The sequence below is a fragment of the Monodon monoceros genome, unplaced genomic scaffold, assembly GCF_005190385.1.
Source record: "Monodon monoceros isolate NGI ecotype Baffin Bay Population unplaced genomic scaffold, NGI_Narwhal_1 Super_Scaffold_8, whole genome shotgun sequence".
Classification (NCBI taxonomy): Eukaryota; Metazoa; Chordata; class Mammalia; order Artiodactyla; family Monodontidae; genus Monodon; species Monodon monoceros.
Window position 1 is genome coordinate 59,908,404 of NW_021703785.1, and position 16,872 is coordinate 59,925,275.

Consider the following 16,872-nt stretch of genomic DNA (forward strand, 5'->3'; position numbering starts at 1 on the left):
AGTTAATATCTCTCTCTGATAATTCCAATATCTGGGTCACATCTGAGTCTGGTTATCTTAATTACTTGGATATTTTATTGTTTTTTTCTTGTTTCTTTGTATGTCTCATAATTTTTGGTTGAAAGTTGGACATTTTCTTAGAACTGTAGACACTGATAAATAGCATTTATGCCTGGAAATTGGCATACCCTATTTATGCTAGGACTTTAGTGTGGAGTTTGGGTCAGTATAATAAGGAATTGAGCTGTGTTTGAGTTTTTGCTGTTGCTATGGCTATCCTCAGTGCACGATCGAGTTCAAAATTTTCTAATGTTGCTTTGTGTTTAGGGTAGGAGCTGGGTTGCCAGAGGGTTTTCTCCATACTTCTGTTGCACCCTCAACTTTAGGCTTGAGCCTGCACATCAGAAAGGCTTTTCCTTGTCACTCTTGCCTCTCCCCCAGCAGTAGACTCTTGTTATTTTACTTGGTAATTGCTAGCCTGGAGCAGGGTGGGTGTTAGGTGATGGGAGTGGAAGAACATCTTCTTGTTCTGGTTCAGCTTTAGTCTTAGGCAAGTGCTCTGCCTCTGAGTTTCAAGGATGGGGCTTTGTAATGACCCTGCCCCTTGCCGGTGGTAGAAGCTGTGTATAAGTGTGGGCCCAGGGTCTTTCCTCCTCCTCTCTAGGGGTGAAAGATTTTCTTCTTTTTCCATTCCTTGGCAGCACTAGGTTTCAGCTGCTGCTCTTAGAGTGACAGGGTTTTCTGCCCTGTCCCCAGTGGTTGGGCTTTTGTTGATGGAGCAGTTGGGGAGGAGGGTCTGGGTGAGGTTTGTGTCTTTTCCACAAAGCTTCTCCCCCCCTCCTTGGCCTCCACCATGAGGGAGGCTCTCGCTGGTCTTGTGCCTGCCCTCGGTCCTCCTTGTGAAGATCTGGTGAGACCCGTGGAGAAGAGCCTGCAAGTGGGCACAAATTCCCAGTTGGGTAGTGCGGCTCCCAGGGGTTCTGTATTCTCATGCTAGCCCACACCAGGCTTCTGGCGGTTCATTATATTTTTAGATGATTTCTCTCCAGCTTGTATGAGGCCTGGCATCTGCCCCAGGAAGCAGTGTTTGCATCCTGGCTTTCCTTGGAGGAGTCTGTCTTTCCTTCGAATTCAGGCCATTTGGTTGTCCTGTGACCTTAGCTCTCTGAAGAGTTCTAGGAAGGTTGATATTTTGTAGGTTATACAGCTTTCCTTTGTTGTAGGGGGAGCAGCAACATTCCAGCTTTCCACTTCTGTGGGAATGTGCTTCTTTACTGACTTTTCAAAGCCTGAGATTTGAGTTTTGCTGCTTCATTTGGGTGCAGTTAAATTCTGATTCTCAAGTGAGCTAGCATTAAAAGCCTGGCCGATGTCCTTGCAGAAACTTGGGGACTGTGGCAGCCTTGGAGCCAGTGTAGTGCCACGTGTGGGGACGGTGTCAGAGAGCGTCGCCGCCTGTGCCTGCCCTCCTCCCCCTCCCGACCTGGCTGCCCTGGAACGTCCTCGGAGAGCTCCCCGTGTTCCCTGGAGGACTGTGCGGGTAGGTATCCGTCCTCCTTCGCAAGCCTCTTCCCAGAGGGAGTGTCGAACCCAGCCCTGCCTGACAGTCGCCAGTCTGAGTTCAGGAGTGGACTCGACGCTCTGTCGCTGCTGCTGCTGGCTGTACAGACTCTGTGTCCTTCAGTGTGTCTGCGACTGGGGGTGTCTTGCCAGGGAGATGACAGGGGACTTAACACCGTCGAAGATGGGGAAATGACAAGGACATCGGTGTAAATGAAAGATTCAGACGTACGAAATCATGTTTAAAAATACAAAACATGGGAGGGATGATGATTTCTTCCCGATATTTGTTGGTTTTGTTTCTCCCTCCTTTACTTCTCCCCCCCAGAAATTGTGGGAAAACATTAAAAAAAGAGTTTTTCACCTCCTCATCTCCGAGAAGCCCCAGGAAACCAAAATGGACATTATTTGTCCAAAATGAGGCAAGGCACCCTATCTTATCCCCTGAAGGGCTCTGTGTTTATTCTTCCCCCCTGCCCCCGCCCAGGAGGAGAAGGTGGGGAAGTTCATCTTGCCATCACCTGGGGGCTGGCCCCTCCTTCATCCTCTGAGCATCTTGAAATGACCCCCATTTGTAGGTGCTCAGTGAGTATTTGATGTGCGTGGTCTATGGTGTGGTGCTCAGGTCACTCAGTTGGGTTTGCTGCAGCTTACGGAGCTGAATCCCATTCATTTGCCACAGGTTACAGTAAAAAAAGGATCCTTGCTCTTCCCACACACCATCGCCCCTTCTGAGACACAGCCAGCTCCCCATTTAGCCTTTGCTGTGGTCCTGACCCTTAGGTGAAGTCCTTCTGTCCAGTCCCGACTCCTTCCGCTCTCCAATTCCACGTTGAAGACCATCCCTGTTTCCTTGTCCCTTTGGGATCTGGAGAAGTGTTTTTTTGTGTTTGGTCTCAGAGCACCTTGTAGCCAAGACCACTGGCACCTGGCAACACTGGTACCTGGCATCCCCACCTGTGACCTTACAAAATTCTTGCTGTCTCCTCTTTCCAGCCAGTGCTGTAGGCCTTGTTCCCTTTATTCCAGCATCCTGAGGACATTCTCTCTCTGTGATTTTCATATTACAACCTCAGACCCAGGCTCTTCTCACAGCCTCCAGCCTACCGTCTTCTTTCATCAGCCCTGAGCCCCACCCTGAATCTGTTCTTTCTCCAGTTGTATCTCACACTGTCTTCTGAGGCTCTCTTCTCTGTCTGCCCTTTTCTTTACAAGTCCCCTTACTCTCCACAGCTCCTTCCTTGTGTATAACTTCTTCCTCTCTGTTCTGGGATGGCGTGTTGTATTAAGATATTTCATCTAGAGTTCTGTAATACTCAAATGAATTAAAAATCAGCTGCCCCTGGCTTCTACTGCACTTTTAGAAGGGACAACAGTATCAACCATTTATTACATTATCTCACTCAAAGCTCACAATAACTCTACAAGGCAAGGATTCTTTTTTTTTTTTTTTTTTTTTTTGCGGTACGCGGGCCTCTCACCGTTGTGGAGCACAGGCTCCAGACGCGCAGGCTCAGCGGCCATGGCTCACGGGCCCAGCCGCTCCATGGCATGTGGGATCCTCCCGGACCGGGGCACGAACCCATGTCCCCTGCATCGGCAGGCGGACTCTCAACCACTGCGCCACCAGGGAAGCCCATGGCAAGGATTCTTATGCTGGGCTCAGATCTTGAGAGCTTGCTGCTGCCCGGCATTTTTTCTAAGTGCCTTGCACGTATGAAGTCGGTACATCATTATCTACACATACAGGTGAGGACTTTGCAGCAGAGAGAGAGGGTGAGCCACCTGCCCAAGACCATAAAGCTAGAAAGCAGCGGACTAGATCTGACCTTATGCTAAGCCACCTATCTTGAATACTTTGCCTCGATGTACAGGCCTGTCTAGCTTTCTACAACCATCCTGGAATTAGCAACCAGTTTTTGAGGCTGTGTGGTATTATTTCACGTTCTGGTATCTTAATCTCTTTAATCCTGGGTGGGAACTGGAAATTTGTACATTATAAATTAGCAGAGAGGGGAAGTGCTACAGGCACCCCTACTTCTACTATAAGTGGTCCTCAGAAAAAAAATAAATGCTTGTGTGGATAAAAATGATCATTTCTTCCAACTGTTCTCTTTTTCCAGTTCAGCCTGTTTTCCACTCCTTGGAAATGTAAAGATCTGTTTGCAGGCTGCTTAGCGTCAGGAAGTCTCCTTCCCTTCAAGGAAAAGAGGGAAGACAAGATGAGGCAGAGATGGGTGAGGTCAGCAGCTTTGGGGCTTTTCTCCAGCTGCGGTTTTGAAGGGTTCCAGCCAGAGGCAAGTGTAACAGCTAAGAGGTCCACGTGTACATCTGCAATGCTGCGACCCACTGACGGAGCAGCCACTGCAGACGGAGACGTGATCAGTCAGGGAACGAGTCTTTCATCATTCAACTACTTTGACTTGGTTGAGAGTCTAGAGTTTTGCTTGGCTTTGAAAGGATGTTTTTACGCCAAGGTCTGAGTGAAGTAGTTCTACGTTCATTTGGTCTGTCTTGTTCACCACGAAGATGGGAGGATCCAGTTGCCATTGCGCCCGCGTTCCGTCTGATGGGGTGTTGGTCATTTTGCCACCATCTTTTCAATAATGAATCTATTCATGAATATAACATTAATTGAGTACCAACTCTTGGCCAGTCATTGGCTGGGGTTGGGGGTGTAGAGATAAGCCGTGGCTCTGGAACGGGCTTATGGTACAGCAGCTCAGCAGACGCCAAAGCAGGCATAGCATATCCAGTGCAGTAGAAAGGTATCCACAGCTTGCTGTGGAAGCTTGTGACAATGCTGGGAACACCTCTGTTCCTGAGGAGGTGATAGTTGAGCTGAAGATTGAGAGCTGAATAGGCATCACCTGGGGAACTAGGTGAGAACGGGAATTTTAGCAAATGGAGCAATGGATGAAAGCTTGGAAGACGATGGCGTATTATGAAACCCAGGGAACCTGGCAAGAGTTTGATGTGGCAGCAGGATAGAGTGTCAGGAGGGAGTGAGGGAAATGAGGCTGGACAGGGGACTTCCCTGGCGGTCCAGTGGTTAGGACTGTGCACTCTCACTGCCGAGGGCCCGGGTTCAATCCCTGGTCGGGGAGCTAAGATCCCACAAGCCGCACAGCGTGGCCAAAAGAAAAAAATAAAAAGGCACAAAATGAGACTGAACAGGTAGGCAGGGGCCAGATCCCGAGGGCCCTTGAAGACTGGACCTGTGTTGCGGAGGGATCTCTTGCCTGTCGCGTGGAGTACAAATCAGAAGGGCCAGGAGTGGCAGCAGTGAGGGCTGTTGAGAGGTTTTCAGTGACCCAGGGGGAAAAGGGAGCACTGGCAGTGGGGATGCAGAGGAGAGAAGGATTCAGCGACTGTGGATGTGGCGAGTGTGGAGAGGGGAGTGTCGCGGGTGGGGCCTAGGATTTTAGCACCGGCAGCTGCAGGACACAGCACCATTCCCGTGAGATCAGATGTATCAGAGGAGGCGCAGGTTCCGCGGGAAGACGATGAGTCCTGGGCGTGTGGAGGTGGAAGTGTCGGTGGGACGTCTATGGAGAGAGCAGAGCTAGTGGAACCAGGATGGGATCTAGCTCTCCTGGCTCCAAAGTCCATGTTCTTCTCTCCGAATTAGAGAATTCTTGAAACCAAGAAGAGAAACAATCACAGGAAGGGTCGGACAGTAGCCGATGCTGCAAAGCTCAAGGAATAGCAGGACGGAACTCCTTTGCATTTGGCTATTAGATGGTTAATGACCTCGATAGGAGCTGCTTCACTGGAAGCCTAGGGGCAGGTTGCAGGAGCCAGAGGTGACGAGGAGTCAGCACATGTGGACCCTTCTTTCTGTACGTTCCGCTGGGAAGACAAGGAGTGAGATATGGCTGTGGCATTAGTGAGAGGGTTCTAGAAAGATCTTTGTAAAGTGTAAAGAGCTTGAACATGTTTCTGTGGAGCTGCACGGAGGAGAAGCTGGAGATAATAGGTACAGAGGGATGATCCCCCTGGAGAAGGGTGGCCTAGAGAGCACCTGGTGGACTCATCTTTATGGGAAGACGCTTCTCCCACTAATTCCCTAGAGAAAGAGGGAAATGGAGATGTGTCTGCTGCTGAGTTTATGGGGGAGGAGAGGATGGCAGAAGAACCTGGGGGTGTACTTGCTTGATAGCTTCTAACTTTTGTGATCCAGCAGACGGCTGAGGAAGAGGATTGGTGGTAAAACTCTGAAGCACTGTTGTCGGGGATGGAAGAGAGAGTTGCTTAGGAACCCGCGGAAGGATTTGTGGGCAGTCAAGTTTGGGTGCCATCCGTGCACAAAGGTTCTGGCTTGCATGGGTGCATTATTTCCTCCTCCAGGGCTCAGGGGCCGGGGTGCAACAGCTGATAATCCACGTGCCTGGATTTTTCTAGGAACAGACTTTTGCTTCTGAGCAGGGGAAGGGATACAGCTCCGTGTTAGAGGTCAGAGAGTTGAGATGATTGGCAGTAGAAGGATTTAAGTGATGGATCCTGGGTGTAGGGAGAGAAGTGAGGGCAGAAGGTGGCTGGCGGATGGAGAGAAAATGGAGGGGTTGGAGAATCAGATGTTGCAGCGAGGTTGAGTAACCGTTGTATGAATAATGAGTGAGCGAGAGGGGAGGATACAGCCGGAAAGTGGGCTGTGAAGCTTTAAGGTTTCAGAACAGGAGCAGCTGCAGACAATGGGAAGGTATGGCAGCTTGGAAGGACAATGAATGGTCCCAACTGTGGGATGGTGAGGAAGACTGGACCCAGGTGCTAGTAACTGATGTTTGCCCTGAGGTGGGGAGATGACAGAGTTGAGGGGTAGAGGGTAGAGGGTGGTCTGGGTGGATGGCGTGGGCGTCAGAAGATTAGAACTTCTACACGGAGGTAAAAAGTGGGCTGAGATGGCAGCCAGGAATGAGGAGGCTGCGGAACACGCCCTGCTTCTGGTTCTGCTTCTGATAAAGCTTCACCCAAGAGTGAGCTGGGGAGGCTGTGCCCTGAGGGATGGCCTGTCCTCAGGTCAGGCAAGGAGACACACAGTGTTTTGTAGAAAGTTTCTGCAGCGTGAGGAATTTGGTTATAGGTGTCCTATAGGGTGCGGTGGAAAGGGGGAAGGGGAGCAGTGGGAGGATGGAGATGCAGCACAGAACTGGTGAGGATAAGACTATGGGAGGAGGAGATAGAGGACATGTGACTGGAAGGGCTTGAATGGCGAACAGTGACCAAGGAGGAAAGAGAGGTGAGGCCTGGTGGCATTGGGTGGTCTCGGGTTCCCGGGTACTACAGGCTGAGGCCCCAGGTGGCGTCTGAGCCTTGGTGAAACATTTTGATGACTGTGAGGCACACCAGTTTGAGAGAGCAGGGAAGAAGAAGGAAAATCAATGCCACATAGAATGTAGGAAGGGGAGTGCACAGCTGAGAAAACAAGAGAGAGAGAGCAGAGGCGTCAGCACTTAGGAAAGGCAGTTCCTGGACATTGGGAGGGAAAAGTGAGCTGTAGTATATTGCCAGAAGACTTATTTTCACCTGTTAATTTCTCTTGAGATGTGCAAATTGAGCTACAACCTGCCTAAACTGTTTTGCATCCCAAGTGTTACACTTGGCAGAAATTTTCCGAGGTGCATCTCAAAGGTACATTTAATTATAGATATCCCATGTTTACCTTAAGTGAAAAACCTTGATTTTTACCTTGAAACGTTCATGAGGCTTCTTTGTAGAAAACTGGGGACAAGTGTCAGCAAGAGCCAGTGAGCCACCTTGATTGTGGCTCATCTGCTCACCTCGCTTCTACCAGTGTCTGTTTTTCAGCTTGGCTTAAAAGCCTGCCTGCAGAAATATATGTAAGACCAGAAATCCCAGTCCTTGTTTATTTTCCTTCCTTCTTTAATTGCTACATAATTAGAGCGAGCCACTCAGAGACCTTAGACCCAGGCAGAGAAAACGATACTAGAGAATGCATTCGTTCTTCCTTTTTTTTTTCTTTTTTTTGTAGCTTTCCAGCCATCCAGTCCGTCTCCTTTCCAGCCCCAGACTCCCGTGAAGTCCAACAACATCGTGACGGTCACTGGGATATCCCTGTGCTTGTTCATCATCGTGGCCACTGTGCTCATCACGCTGTGGCGGAAGCTGGGCCGCGCCCCCAAGTGCAGCACCCCAGTCCGCCACAACTCCCTGCACGCGCCCGGCTGCCGGAAGAACTCGGACGAGGAGAACATCTGCGAGCTGAGCGAGCCCCGTGGCAGCTTCTCAGATGCGGGCGACGGGCCGGCGGGGAGCCCCGCGGGCCAGGGCATCCCTCTGACCTACCGGCGGAGCGTGCCGGCGCCCCCCGATGACGAGACCTCGGGCAGCGAGAGCTTCCAGTCTAACGGCCAGAAGATCATCCCACCCCTGTTCAGCTACCGCCTGGCCCAGCAGCAGTTGAAGGAGATGAAGAAGAAAGGCCTGACGGAGACCACCAAGGTGTACCACGTGTCCCAGAGCCCCCTGACGGACACCGCCATCGACGCCACCGTCGCCGCGCCCCCGGGAGGCTCCGAGAGCCCCGAAGAAGCCGCGGCCGGCAAGTTCCGCCTCAAATCCCCGTTCCTGGAGCAGCCGCCCGCGGTCGGCGCCGGGGACAGGACCCCCTCCCGGCTGGACCATCCGCTCTCGCCGGCCAGCTGCGCCGTCAGCCCCAGCCAGAGCCTCCTCCGCAAGTCGCAGATGAGGAGCCACCCCCGGGGGTCCCATTTCCGGAGGACGGCAAGTTTCCACGAGGCCAGGCAGGCCCGACCGTTCCGGGAGCGGAGCCTGTCCACCCTGACCCCCCGGCCAGCCCCCGCCTACAGCTCCAGGAGCCGGACGTGGGACCAGACGGGAGAGCGAGTCCGGCCCCCGAGTCGAGGCGCGGCCCTGTTTCCGGAGAAACGGGACCACTGTCCAGGGGCAGGTGGAAGCACTGGCCCGTTAAGCCCTTTCCCTAAACCCCACACCCTGGGGCAGCCCACGAGGAAACCAGACCTGGGGGATCGCCAGGCAGGGTTCGTGGCGGGAGGTGAGAGAACGGAGCCTCACCGGGCTCGGAGGGGACCGTCCCCCAGTCACAGGAATGTCTCAAGGAAGCGGCCTTCCTCCCCGGCCCCCAGAGATAGCTACCAGAGGGTCAGTCCTCTGAGCCCTTCTCAGTGTCGGAAAGACAAGTGTCAGAGCTTCCCCGCCCACCCGGAGTTCGCCTACTACGACAACACATCCTTCGGCCTCACCGAGGCGGAGCAGGGGATGCTGGACCTCCCGGGATATTTTGGGTCAAACGAAGAGGATGAAACCACGAGTACGCTGAGTGTGGAGAAGCTGGTCATCTAGACCGAGATCAGCCTGAGACTTCACACAACAGGGGTCCTCTGCCCAGCTGCTCGCATTGTTCTGTGGACTGTTCTGGGTAACTATTTGTACAACAGGACAGGATGTGGGGAGGTGGTAACTGACACCGGTGTCCGCATGTGTTTTAATTCATAAGGAAGAAGTTAGTTATCCGGAGCTTTTCCCTTCGTTATCCTGTTTCTATTGGCTTATTACTGCTAACTCTGATAATAAAAATTTAAACAGGAGTGCAATAGGGCTTGGTCTCTCCTGTGAATATGAAAAATGACAAGATGCAACTTGGCAGGTTCCAACTTGAAACAAACCTGAGAGTTTCAACAGGAAGAAGGGCTGGAACAAAGTAAGCTCGCCAATACAACCCTGAACTGTAATTTATTAAGTTTTAAATCCTTCAGAATTTGACTCCTGCGTGGGCAGTATTGAACAGGTTTTATATCTGACTAAGTCAATGCCTAGGTTACCTAGAATTGGTGATACCACAAGATATTCCAGAAGAACTTTCAGGCCAGAGTTGGGTGATATCTTACTGTTTTCTATGCAAGAAAGAGTGCTGGGGACTCGACACAAACTTTATGTGAGTTAGTTCTGCTTTGGAGAAACAATATAAGAAGCTGATCGTTCAGGTAGTGAGTCAAATGAAGACCTGTCCATCATTGTTCTGAGCAAAAAGTAAACATTTTGGAAAGGAAGGTGTTGTCTCCCAGGAGAGCATCAACTGGAACCCGGGCAGTGGATGCTGCCTGGCATCAGGATGCTGCCTATGTGCTCCTGGACCAAGCTGCAGCCAGGACCCCAGGAGTGTCATTCTGAAACTGGTGTGTGTATTTTTTTTTTTTTTAAATAGAGGACGTTTACTATTTCTTTGCTGGTCAAACAGAACACAGATGGGGAGTACACAGGGGAGGGGTGCCTTGTAAAGGGATGTATGTGGCGGTTTCTTGGGAAATAGTCCAAGGAGTCTTCTCAGCAAAGGGACTTGGGCTGGTGTGTCATAAGCATCCAACACACCCAGTCCTTGGCCTTAAGTTGGGTTCCCCCCCATAGGCGGTCTGTGGAGAGTCTCACTTTTTTCCCAGCTCCTTTGCTGGAATCCACACTCCCAGTGTGATGGGGGCTTGGTCCTAGAGAGGGGTCTGGAGAGCCCCCAGGAAACAGCCCAGGGTTGGTAAGAGGGCTCCTGTGCCCACTGCCCAAGGGTACGAGAACCCTGCGGGGTGCTAAAGGCTGCCCACCTCTCCTCTGCCCTCTTTCCTTCCCCCAGGCTGGGCAAGAGAAGAGGAGGGATGAGTAGGGTCCCCAGCCTCTACTGAGTCCCAGGGGCCTCAGGGTGGGGTGGAGGAAGGGTGGAGAGTGAGGGTCTTGGCCATCAACAGACACTGTAAACTTCGGTTTAAAACAATACCTTAAGTGGAGGCAGGGCTTCCAGCCTGGGGCCGGAAGTATCATAATATCACGTTATTTAGAAAGTATGTGAATTAATCTCAAGTATATGGAAAACAGGTAGGCTAGATTATGATTTTACAGCTTAAGCTTTTGTAATTGGAAGAAAGAGGGAAGTAGAGAAAAGAAGTCTTTTTAAAGTATTTATTTATTGGCTGCGCCGGGTCTTCGTTGCCACATGCAGGAACTTTAGTTGTGGCATGCGAACTCTTAGCTGTGGCATGTGGGATCTAGTTCCCTGACCAGGGATCGAACCTGGGCCCCCTGCATTGGGAGAGTGGAGTCTTAGCCACTGGACCACCAGGGAAGTCCTGAGAAAAGAAGTCTTTTAGAAATTTAGAATCACTTAATGTTTTCTGATTCAATCTGCCTACCACATTTTACAGATAAAGAATTCGAGGCTTGGGAAGGAAACTAACTCCTGCCAGGTTGGATGGACATGGACTCATATTTTAATTCTAACTGCCATACTGTTTGCACTCTGCCCTCACAGCCTTTTTGAGTCTTCTCCCAACAGCAGAAACTTCCTGAGAAAGCGGGCCCTTTTTGCAGTGAGAGGGCATAGAGAGATGCCTTTACTAGCTTTTCCCAAAGGAAGGAAGCTTTCTGCCGCCTGATGTGAGAACTGGTCTTGCAGCTTGCTTTATTTGGAAGTGAGGGCTACACAAAAGAACCTAGAGGTCAGGTTCGTCATTGGAAGTCTGTCATCAGGTATCATGTGGGCACTCTGCAATCTGGTATACTTCCTTTCAGACCTTGAACTTGACACCTTATCTGCATACACTTGAGTAGCTGCACTTGCTTTTTGTTCACCATGACCTCTCTTAGCTGCCACACCCACCCTGCCTTTTAGACTGTTTTCTTTCTTCCTTCTAGAGTTTATCAGGATGTCAGCCTGCTGGTGAGGTTTCAGGGACCATTGGAGAGAGTGGAATTAGATGGGGAAAAAAAATCACAAATAAAATAATGCAAATACTGTACTTTAAAATTTTTCTTTTTGTTGCATTTTTACCACTTCATTTGTTCCATTATTATTGAAAACTAACATGTATTTCCTTTTGGAAATGCTTTAATAATAGCTATCTACCTTTCAGGAACTGGAGGAATTGATTATTCAAAGGTTTCTGACAACTGATGGAAAGAAGAGGAAATCAGATGTTTTAATCTCCCTTTTCTTTATTTGTCCTACTAGAAAGCTGTGTTCTCGTTCCAAGTTCACAGGCTTGTGTGCCAACCTTTGACAGAAGGTATGCGTGCTTGGTCCAGACCTCACAATGAATTTCCAAAAAATTGTTTTTATCAGACTGAGACAAAAACAGCTATGGGGAAGGTGAAAATTAGAGAAAAACAGTATGAACAGAAAGATCTTCTGTTAAATTATGTTCTTCCCCTGTATATCATGCATTCAACTTAATATCACAGTGAATTAATACCAGCATATAATATGTTCACCTTCTGCCTAGCCCGGTTTTCTGTGGGTCAGTCTCTACATTTCAAAGTTAAGCGAATTTGGCCTCTGTCTCTGAGAAAAAGAAAAGTGGGTGCTTCGGCATTGTCTTTGGTGGTTAAGCGCTTAACTTCCTTAGAAATAATCTCCTATTCCTCACGAGCATGTCCCTAGGTCCTAGCCCCAGTGGCTGCCATTAAGTAGGCGCTCAATAAAGATTTGTTGACTAAATGACCGGCTATTCAAAAGCCCTCAAACTATATTTGTGGTTGAACCAGAACAATTCTGTGTAACACTTTAAATCTTAAACCATTAAGAATGAGATGTGTTCCTGCGAGATACTGTGGGGTTTTTAATTTCTAGAAGTATCCAGAAATGAAGAAATCCTTATCTTTTGGGGATAATACCCTCCCTGGCTGAAGATGAAGGTATCTCTAGAGCCTTTCGCAGTGTCTGTACACAGTAGTTAACAAATACTGCATGTATATGAGAGAGTGGCTTCCATGTGGGTGGGGTACCCCGTCTTCCTAGCAAGTCTTCTATTCACCCCCCCTGCCTGGAGTCTGCCCCACCTCGTTGGGTCAGTTGCTCTCCAGATGTGACTTCTAAAGCGGATTTATTTCATAGAGCCGAGAGCCCTCGGTGTGCCACGCCCTTGTCACAATTGCGCAAATGATGACTAGCCCTTCCTACCAGTGTTCTCTCCTCAAGCTCTGTTCCACTCCAACCTGACCCACAAAATATAGAAGTGCTGTTTTACAACTTTGATGAGTTCTCACTTGATTCTAGATACGTAACTTGTAAAATGGTATTGCACAGTTTATTCTGGGCAGTTTCTGAGTCATTTTTATACACAGATGACAGCGTATTGTAAGTGCGTCGTATTATGTAAGGGCTTGTTTCTCCAGGTCATACCAGCTGAGTCATGGTTTGGAAAAAAAGAAGTACTTGGCATAGTCAAAAGCATATAAGTTTAATCCTGGCCCTTCCCGTTCTAGCTGTGTGATCTTAGGCAAGTCACTTAATCACATGAGCCTCTGTTTTTCAAGTGTAAAATGGGCATAATCATCCCTATCCTTGCTACTGAAGGTTCAAGGTGGGGACTTGAGTAAGAGAGAACAAGAGACTAAACAATTTCAATGGATTTCTGGAAGACTAAGCACATGGAAGAACACTGAGTGGGAGAAGCTATAGCCCAGGATGTGCTTGGAGGGTCTTGCAGAAGACAGGGGAGCCTCCCTCTGTGCTAGAACCTTGCTGAGGTTGGGGACTCGGAAGAGTTATCGGAATGACTAGAAGATGGAAGATAGTGAAGATCTCTATACAGAATGGTCATCCTCCATCCCTGTTCCTCAACTCTGGTGCCAGGAACCCCCAGCAACTAGATGCTCAATCACAGAGAAAACCAAAACCAACCAACCGATGACCAGAGGGGACTTTTATAAAGAGAGTGAAGGATCTTTCTGAGAAAACTTGGGCAGCTGCAGCTGTTGGTACCGCGGCACAAAGTCATCTACATTCCGGCATTTGAGAGGCCTCAGCACAACGATCAGATCTCTGACTATTCACCCTAAATTGAAGCCTGCCAATCAGCAAGTTCCACATACGTGCTAAAAGTCCGAGTCAGCCTTTCTCCTATCTCATTCTTAAGAATAGCCTGACAACTGGAGTCACCAAACATTTGAGAAAAACCTACAGTATGACAAAGAAAAGTAAACAGAGAAGAAGTGACCGCAGAAGAAGCATAATTCAGGGAATATAAGAAGAGCCAAATAAAAATCCTACAAAATGAGTTACTTATCACTAGAGAGATGTGAAATGATATTACATCTGTTAAACAAGAACATGATGCTACAAAAAGGAAGAGTTAGAAAATGGGAAGGAACTCTTGGAAATGATATATTCAACAGATAGATCAATAGATGAGTGAAACAAGTTTGGCAAGTGTTAACAGTTGTTGAAGTCTGGTGGTGGATAGATATATAAGTGTTCCTGTACTATTCTTCCAACTTTTCTGAATACTGGAAAATTTCATTAATAAATTTTTGAAAAAACAAAATAAAAAAGATAACAGTTTGACATAAAAATTCGCTGAAGAAGTGAATCCTGCTTTTGACACTTAGTAGCTATATGACAGCAGTGATGCCAAGAGATGGTTCTTGGGGAGGAAATGGGAACTGGGGGAGACTTGATTCTATGCAGATCCTCCATGGAGCCACCACCTGTGCCACCCAGAAGCATAAGGGCAGCATGCTTTAGCACAAACCTCCTAAACACTACATTTTGGCTCCAAAGGCCCACCCACCAAAAGCTATGTGACCTGGGTGAAGTACTTAATTTATCCATGGACCTAGTTTCGAGTAGATCTGAAGGATGAAGAGGAAAGAGGAGTTTAGGATGACTTCCAGAATTCTGGCTGGAGTGACACCTCAGGAAGAGGAGGCGTAGGCATTCCTGGGGGGTTGGGAGGTATTTCAGGCCAAAGGACTCAAAGAATGACCTTCTCTGTAGAAGCAGTGTGGAGACTCAGAGTCATCTAATTTTAACAACATGGGATTTCTGCTTGTATCCCAAGCTAATGAAGAGGAATGAAGCAGTTATGTCTGTTCTTTCAAATGTTCTATAATGAGCATATATTGCTCTATTTGTTAATAGAGATTATTGTTAAAGCCTTCCTATGGTGTAAAGCTCAGAAACGGCAAAAACTGCTACAGGATGTTGTATATTATGAGCTATATTTTTAATTGAGCATTTATATGATTGTGTGCTAAAATTACGCTTTTAAGTGCATGCATTTGAACCGATAAACTCAATTTATATCAGCTGATGTATAACAGCAAGATGCAGCTTGATGTGTTTTGGCAGCAGTTGAGGGAGAAACTGACAACAGCTATAACCACAGAATGGGACATCCAACCCCGGCAGTGAAGGTGGCATCCGGAGTAGAGGTGAGTAGTGAGGGACCATTCTCGCAGCTGGAGTGCTGCTGAAACAGTAGACAGGGCAGCTGGGGGTGGGAGCCATTCAGGATCCCCAAGGAAGGAAAAAATCTAGGGTGCGGGAGGTTGGAGGTCCGGTACTAACACCAGGAGGAAATCCTACAAATAACGGTACAAGATGGCTCACCGATTACATTTCTGGGTATTAGTAATCGATTATCCCTGACCTTCACCATAACCTTGTATGATTGTTAGGTTTGGTTTGGTTTTGTCAGAGTTAAAAAAAAAAAGGCAAATAGTACAGGAGGATTTACAAAAAGAAGCAATGGTTCCTTGCTCTTTATTCCTCAGCCTCAGTCCCACTTTGCAAGGCAACCACTGTTAGCTTCCCAGCTTTAACTCTGCTGCTGATGCCCTCCAACTGTGTAAATACGATGGATCTACGATACGTAGATACGTAAATACGATGGATGTTTTATGACATTACTTACTGACTCTTGCAATGACAAATATTCATTTTACTTAATATCACCCCCGCACACACAGTAGTTACATCACTATTTTTATCTTACTCACTTTTGCAGGTTTAATTTCCTTCAACGTTTGTTTTTAGTTCTCCCAAACACAGACAGCATCTCTTGGCTTTCCATTTTGTGAGAGGAGGGTATTTGAGCGCCTACGTCTCCTGGACTCCCCACCTCTGCTTCCACCTCCAGACTTTTCATCAAGCTGTACTCAGATTTCCATGGCTGAGAACATTTACATTCCATTCTGTAACCACAGTTAAGTCTTCTACAGCTTGTCCCTAGGTGAGAGTCTGTTAGAGTCTAATAGACAGTAGCAATAAACAGCATTAACGCAAACTTTCCTTCACAGCAGAGACAAGAAGTGTGTTTCCTTCTCTGTAGTCAGTGTCACAACCCCGTGCTGCTCAATTTCTCAGAATCGTGGTTAGTTGGATTTTTTTTCTTTTCCTAGCGTTTTCTTCTTTTTAAATTTTTTTTTAAAAACACTAATTCATTTTTTGGCTGCATTGGGTCTTTGTTGCTGTGTGCTGGCTTTCTCTAGTTGTGGCGAGCGGGGGCTACTCTACGTTGCAGTGCGCGTGCTTCTCACTGCCGTGCCTTCTCTTTGTTGCGGAGCATGGGCTCTAGGCACGCGGGCTTCAGTAATTGTGGCTCACGGGCTCAGTAGTTGTGGCTCACGGGCTCTAGAGCTCAGGCTCAGCAGTTATGGCACACGGGCTTAGTTGCTCCGCGGCATGTGGGATCTTCCCGGACCAGGGATCGAACCTGTGTCCCCTGCATTGGCAGGCGGATTCTTAACCACTGCACCACCAGAGAAGTCCCTTAGGCATCTTCTCATATGCTTGTCCTTCCAGTGTTTCTTTATGCCAACATTATTTATTACACATACTTTTATTTCCCTAATTCCTTACACAAAATATAAAGGTTTTAGTATCTTAACGTGCTTAACTTTAAATATGTGTCTTTCTACTTTTAAAATCTGCAAATAAGGCTCATAATAACCAACTACATATAAACTTAAGAAATTGCTGATTCTAGATGTTAAATGTTGGATACATATTTTTAAATAAAATAAATAAGTCATGAGACTTTATTCCCACTTTTCCTCCCTGCCAACCATAAATATATAGCCACCTGAGAGAATTTACAAGCCTGTACTCACAGTACTTCACTCATAAACCAGTTTTGCCTTAATCTCATTGCTTTGTAGTTATTTATATGCTTTTTTTAAAAGATTTTTTTTCTTTGACGTGGACTTTTTTTTTTTAAGTCTTTATTGAATTTGTTACAATATTGCTTCTGTTTTATGTTTTGTTTTTTTGCCGATGAGGCATGTGGGATCTTAGCTCCCTGACCAGGGATCGAACCGGCACCCCCTGCATTGGAAGACGAAGTCTTAACCACTGGACCACCAGGGAAGTCCCAGTTATCATATGCTTTTGTTCCCAATAGTGTGTGAGAGCTGGGAGCAGGGATCGTATATACTATTCTTCCGTGTCTCAAGCAGCACTTGTAGGGGAAGGTTCATTGTCTCTGGAATCTTGGCTCTGCCATCCCCCAGCTTGTGTGTGGTACATCACTGCTGTGGACTTCAGTT

The 16,872-nt window shown here is 47.9% G+C and overlaps 1 protein-coding gene across 3 annotated transcripts in view; it reads left to right on the forward strand.

The window, feature by feature from the left end:
* Positions 1–16,872, forward strand: part of THSD1 (thrombospondin type 1 domain containing 1) — a 49,784-nt gene that overhangs the window by 17,587 nt on the left and 15,325 nt on the right. For 2 of the 3 annotated variants that reach the window (XM_029210416.1, XM_029210417.1), the window contains 2 exons: positions 1,382–1,540; positions 7,553–9,150. In XM_029210416.1, the coding sequence (XP_029066249.1) occupies positions 1,382–1,540; positions 7,553–8,904 (1,511 nt within the window). In that variant the 3' untranslated portion in view covers positions 8,905–9,150. Of the gene's footprint in view, positions 1–1,381; positions 1,541–7,552; positions 9,738–16,872 lie in introns of those variants that run through there. The other variant, XR_003791757.1, reaches the window with a different exon arrangement.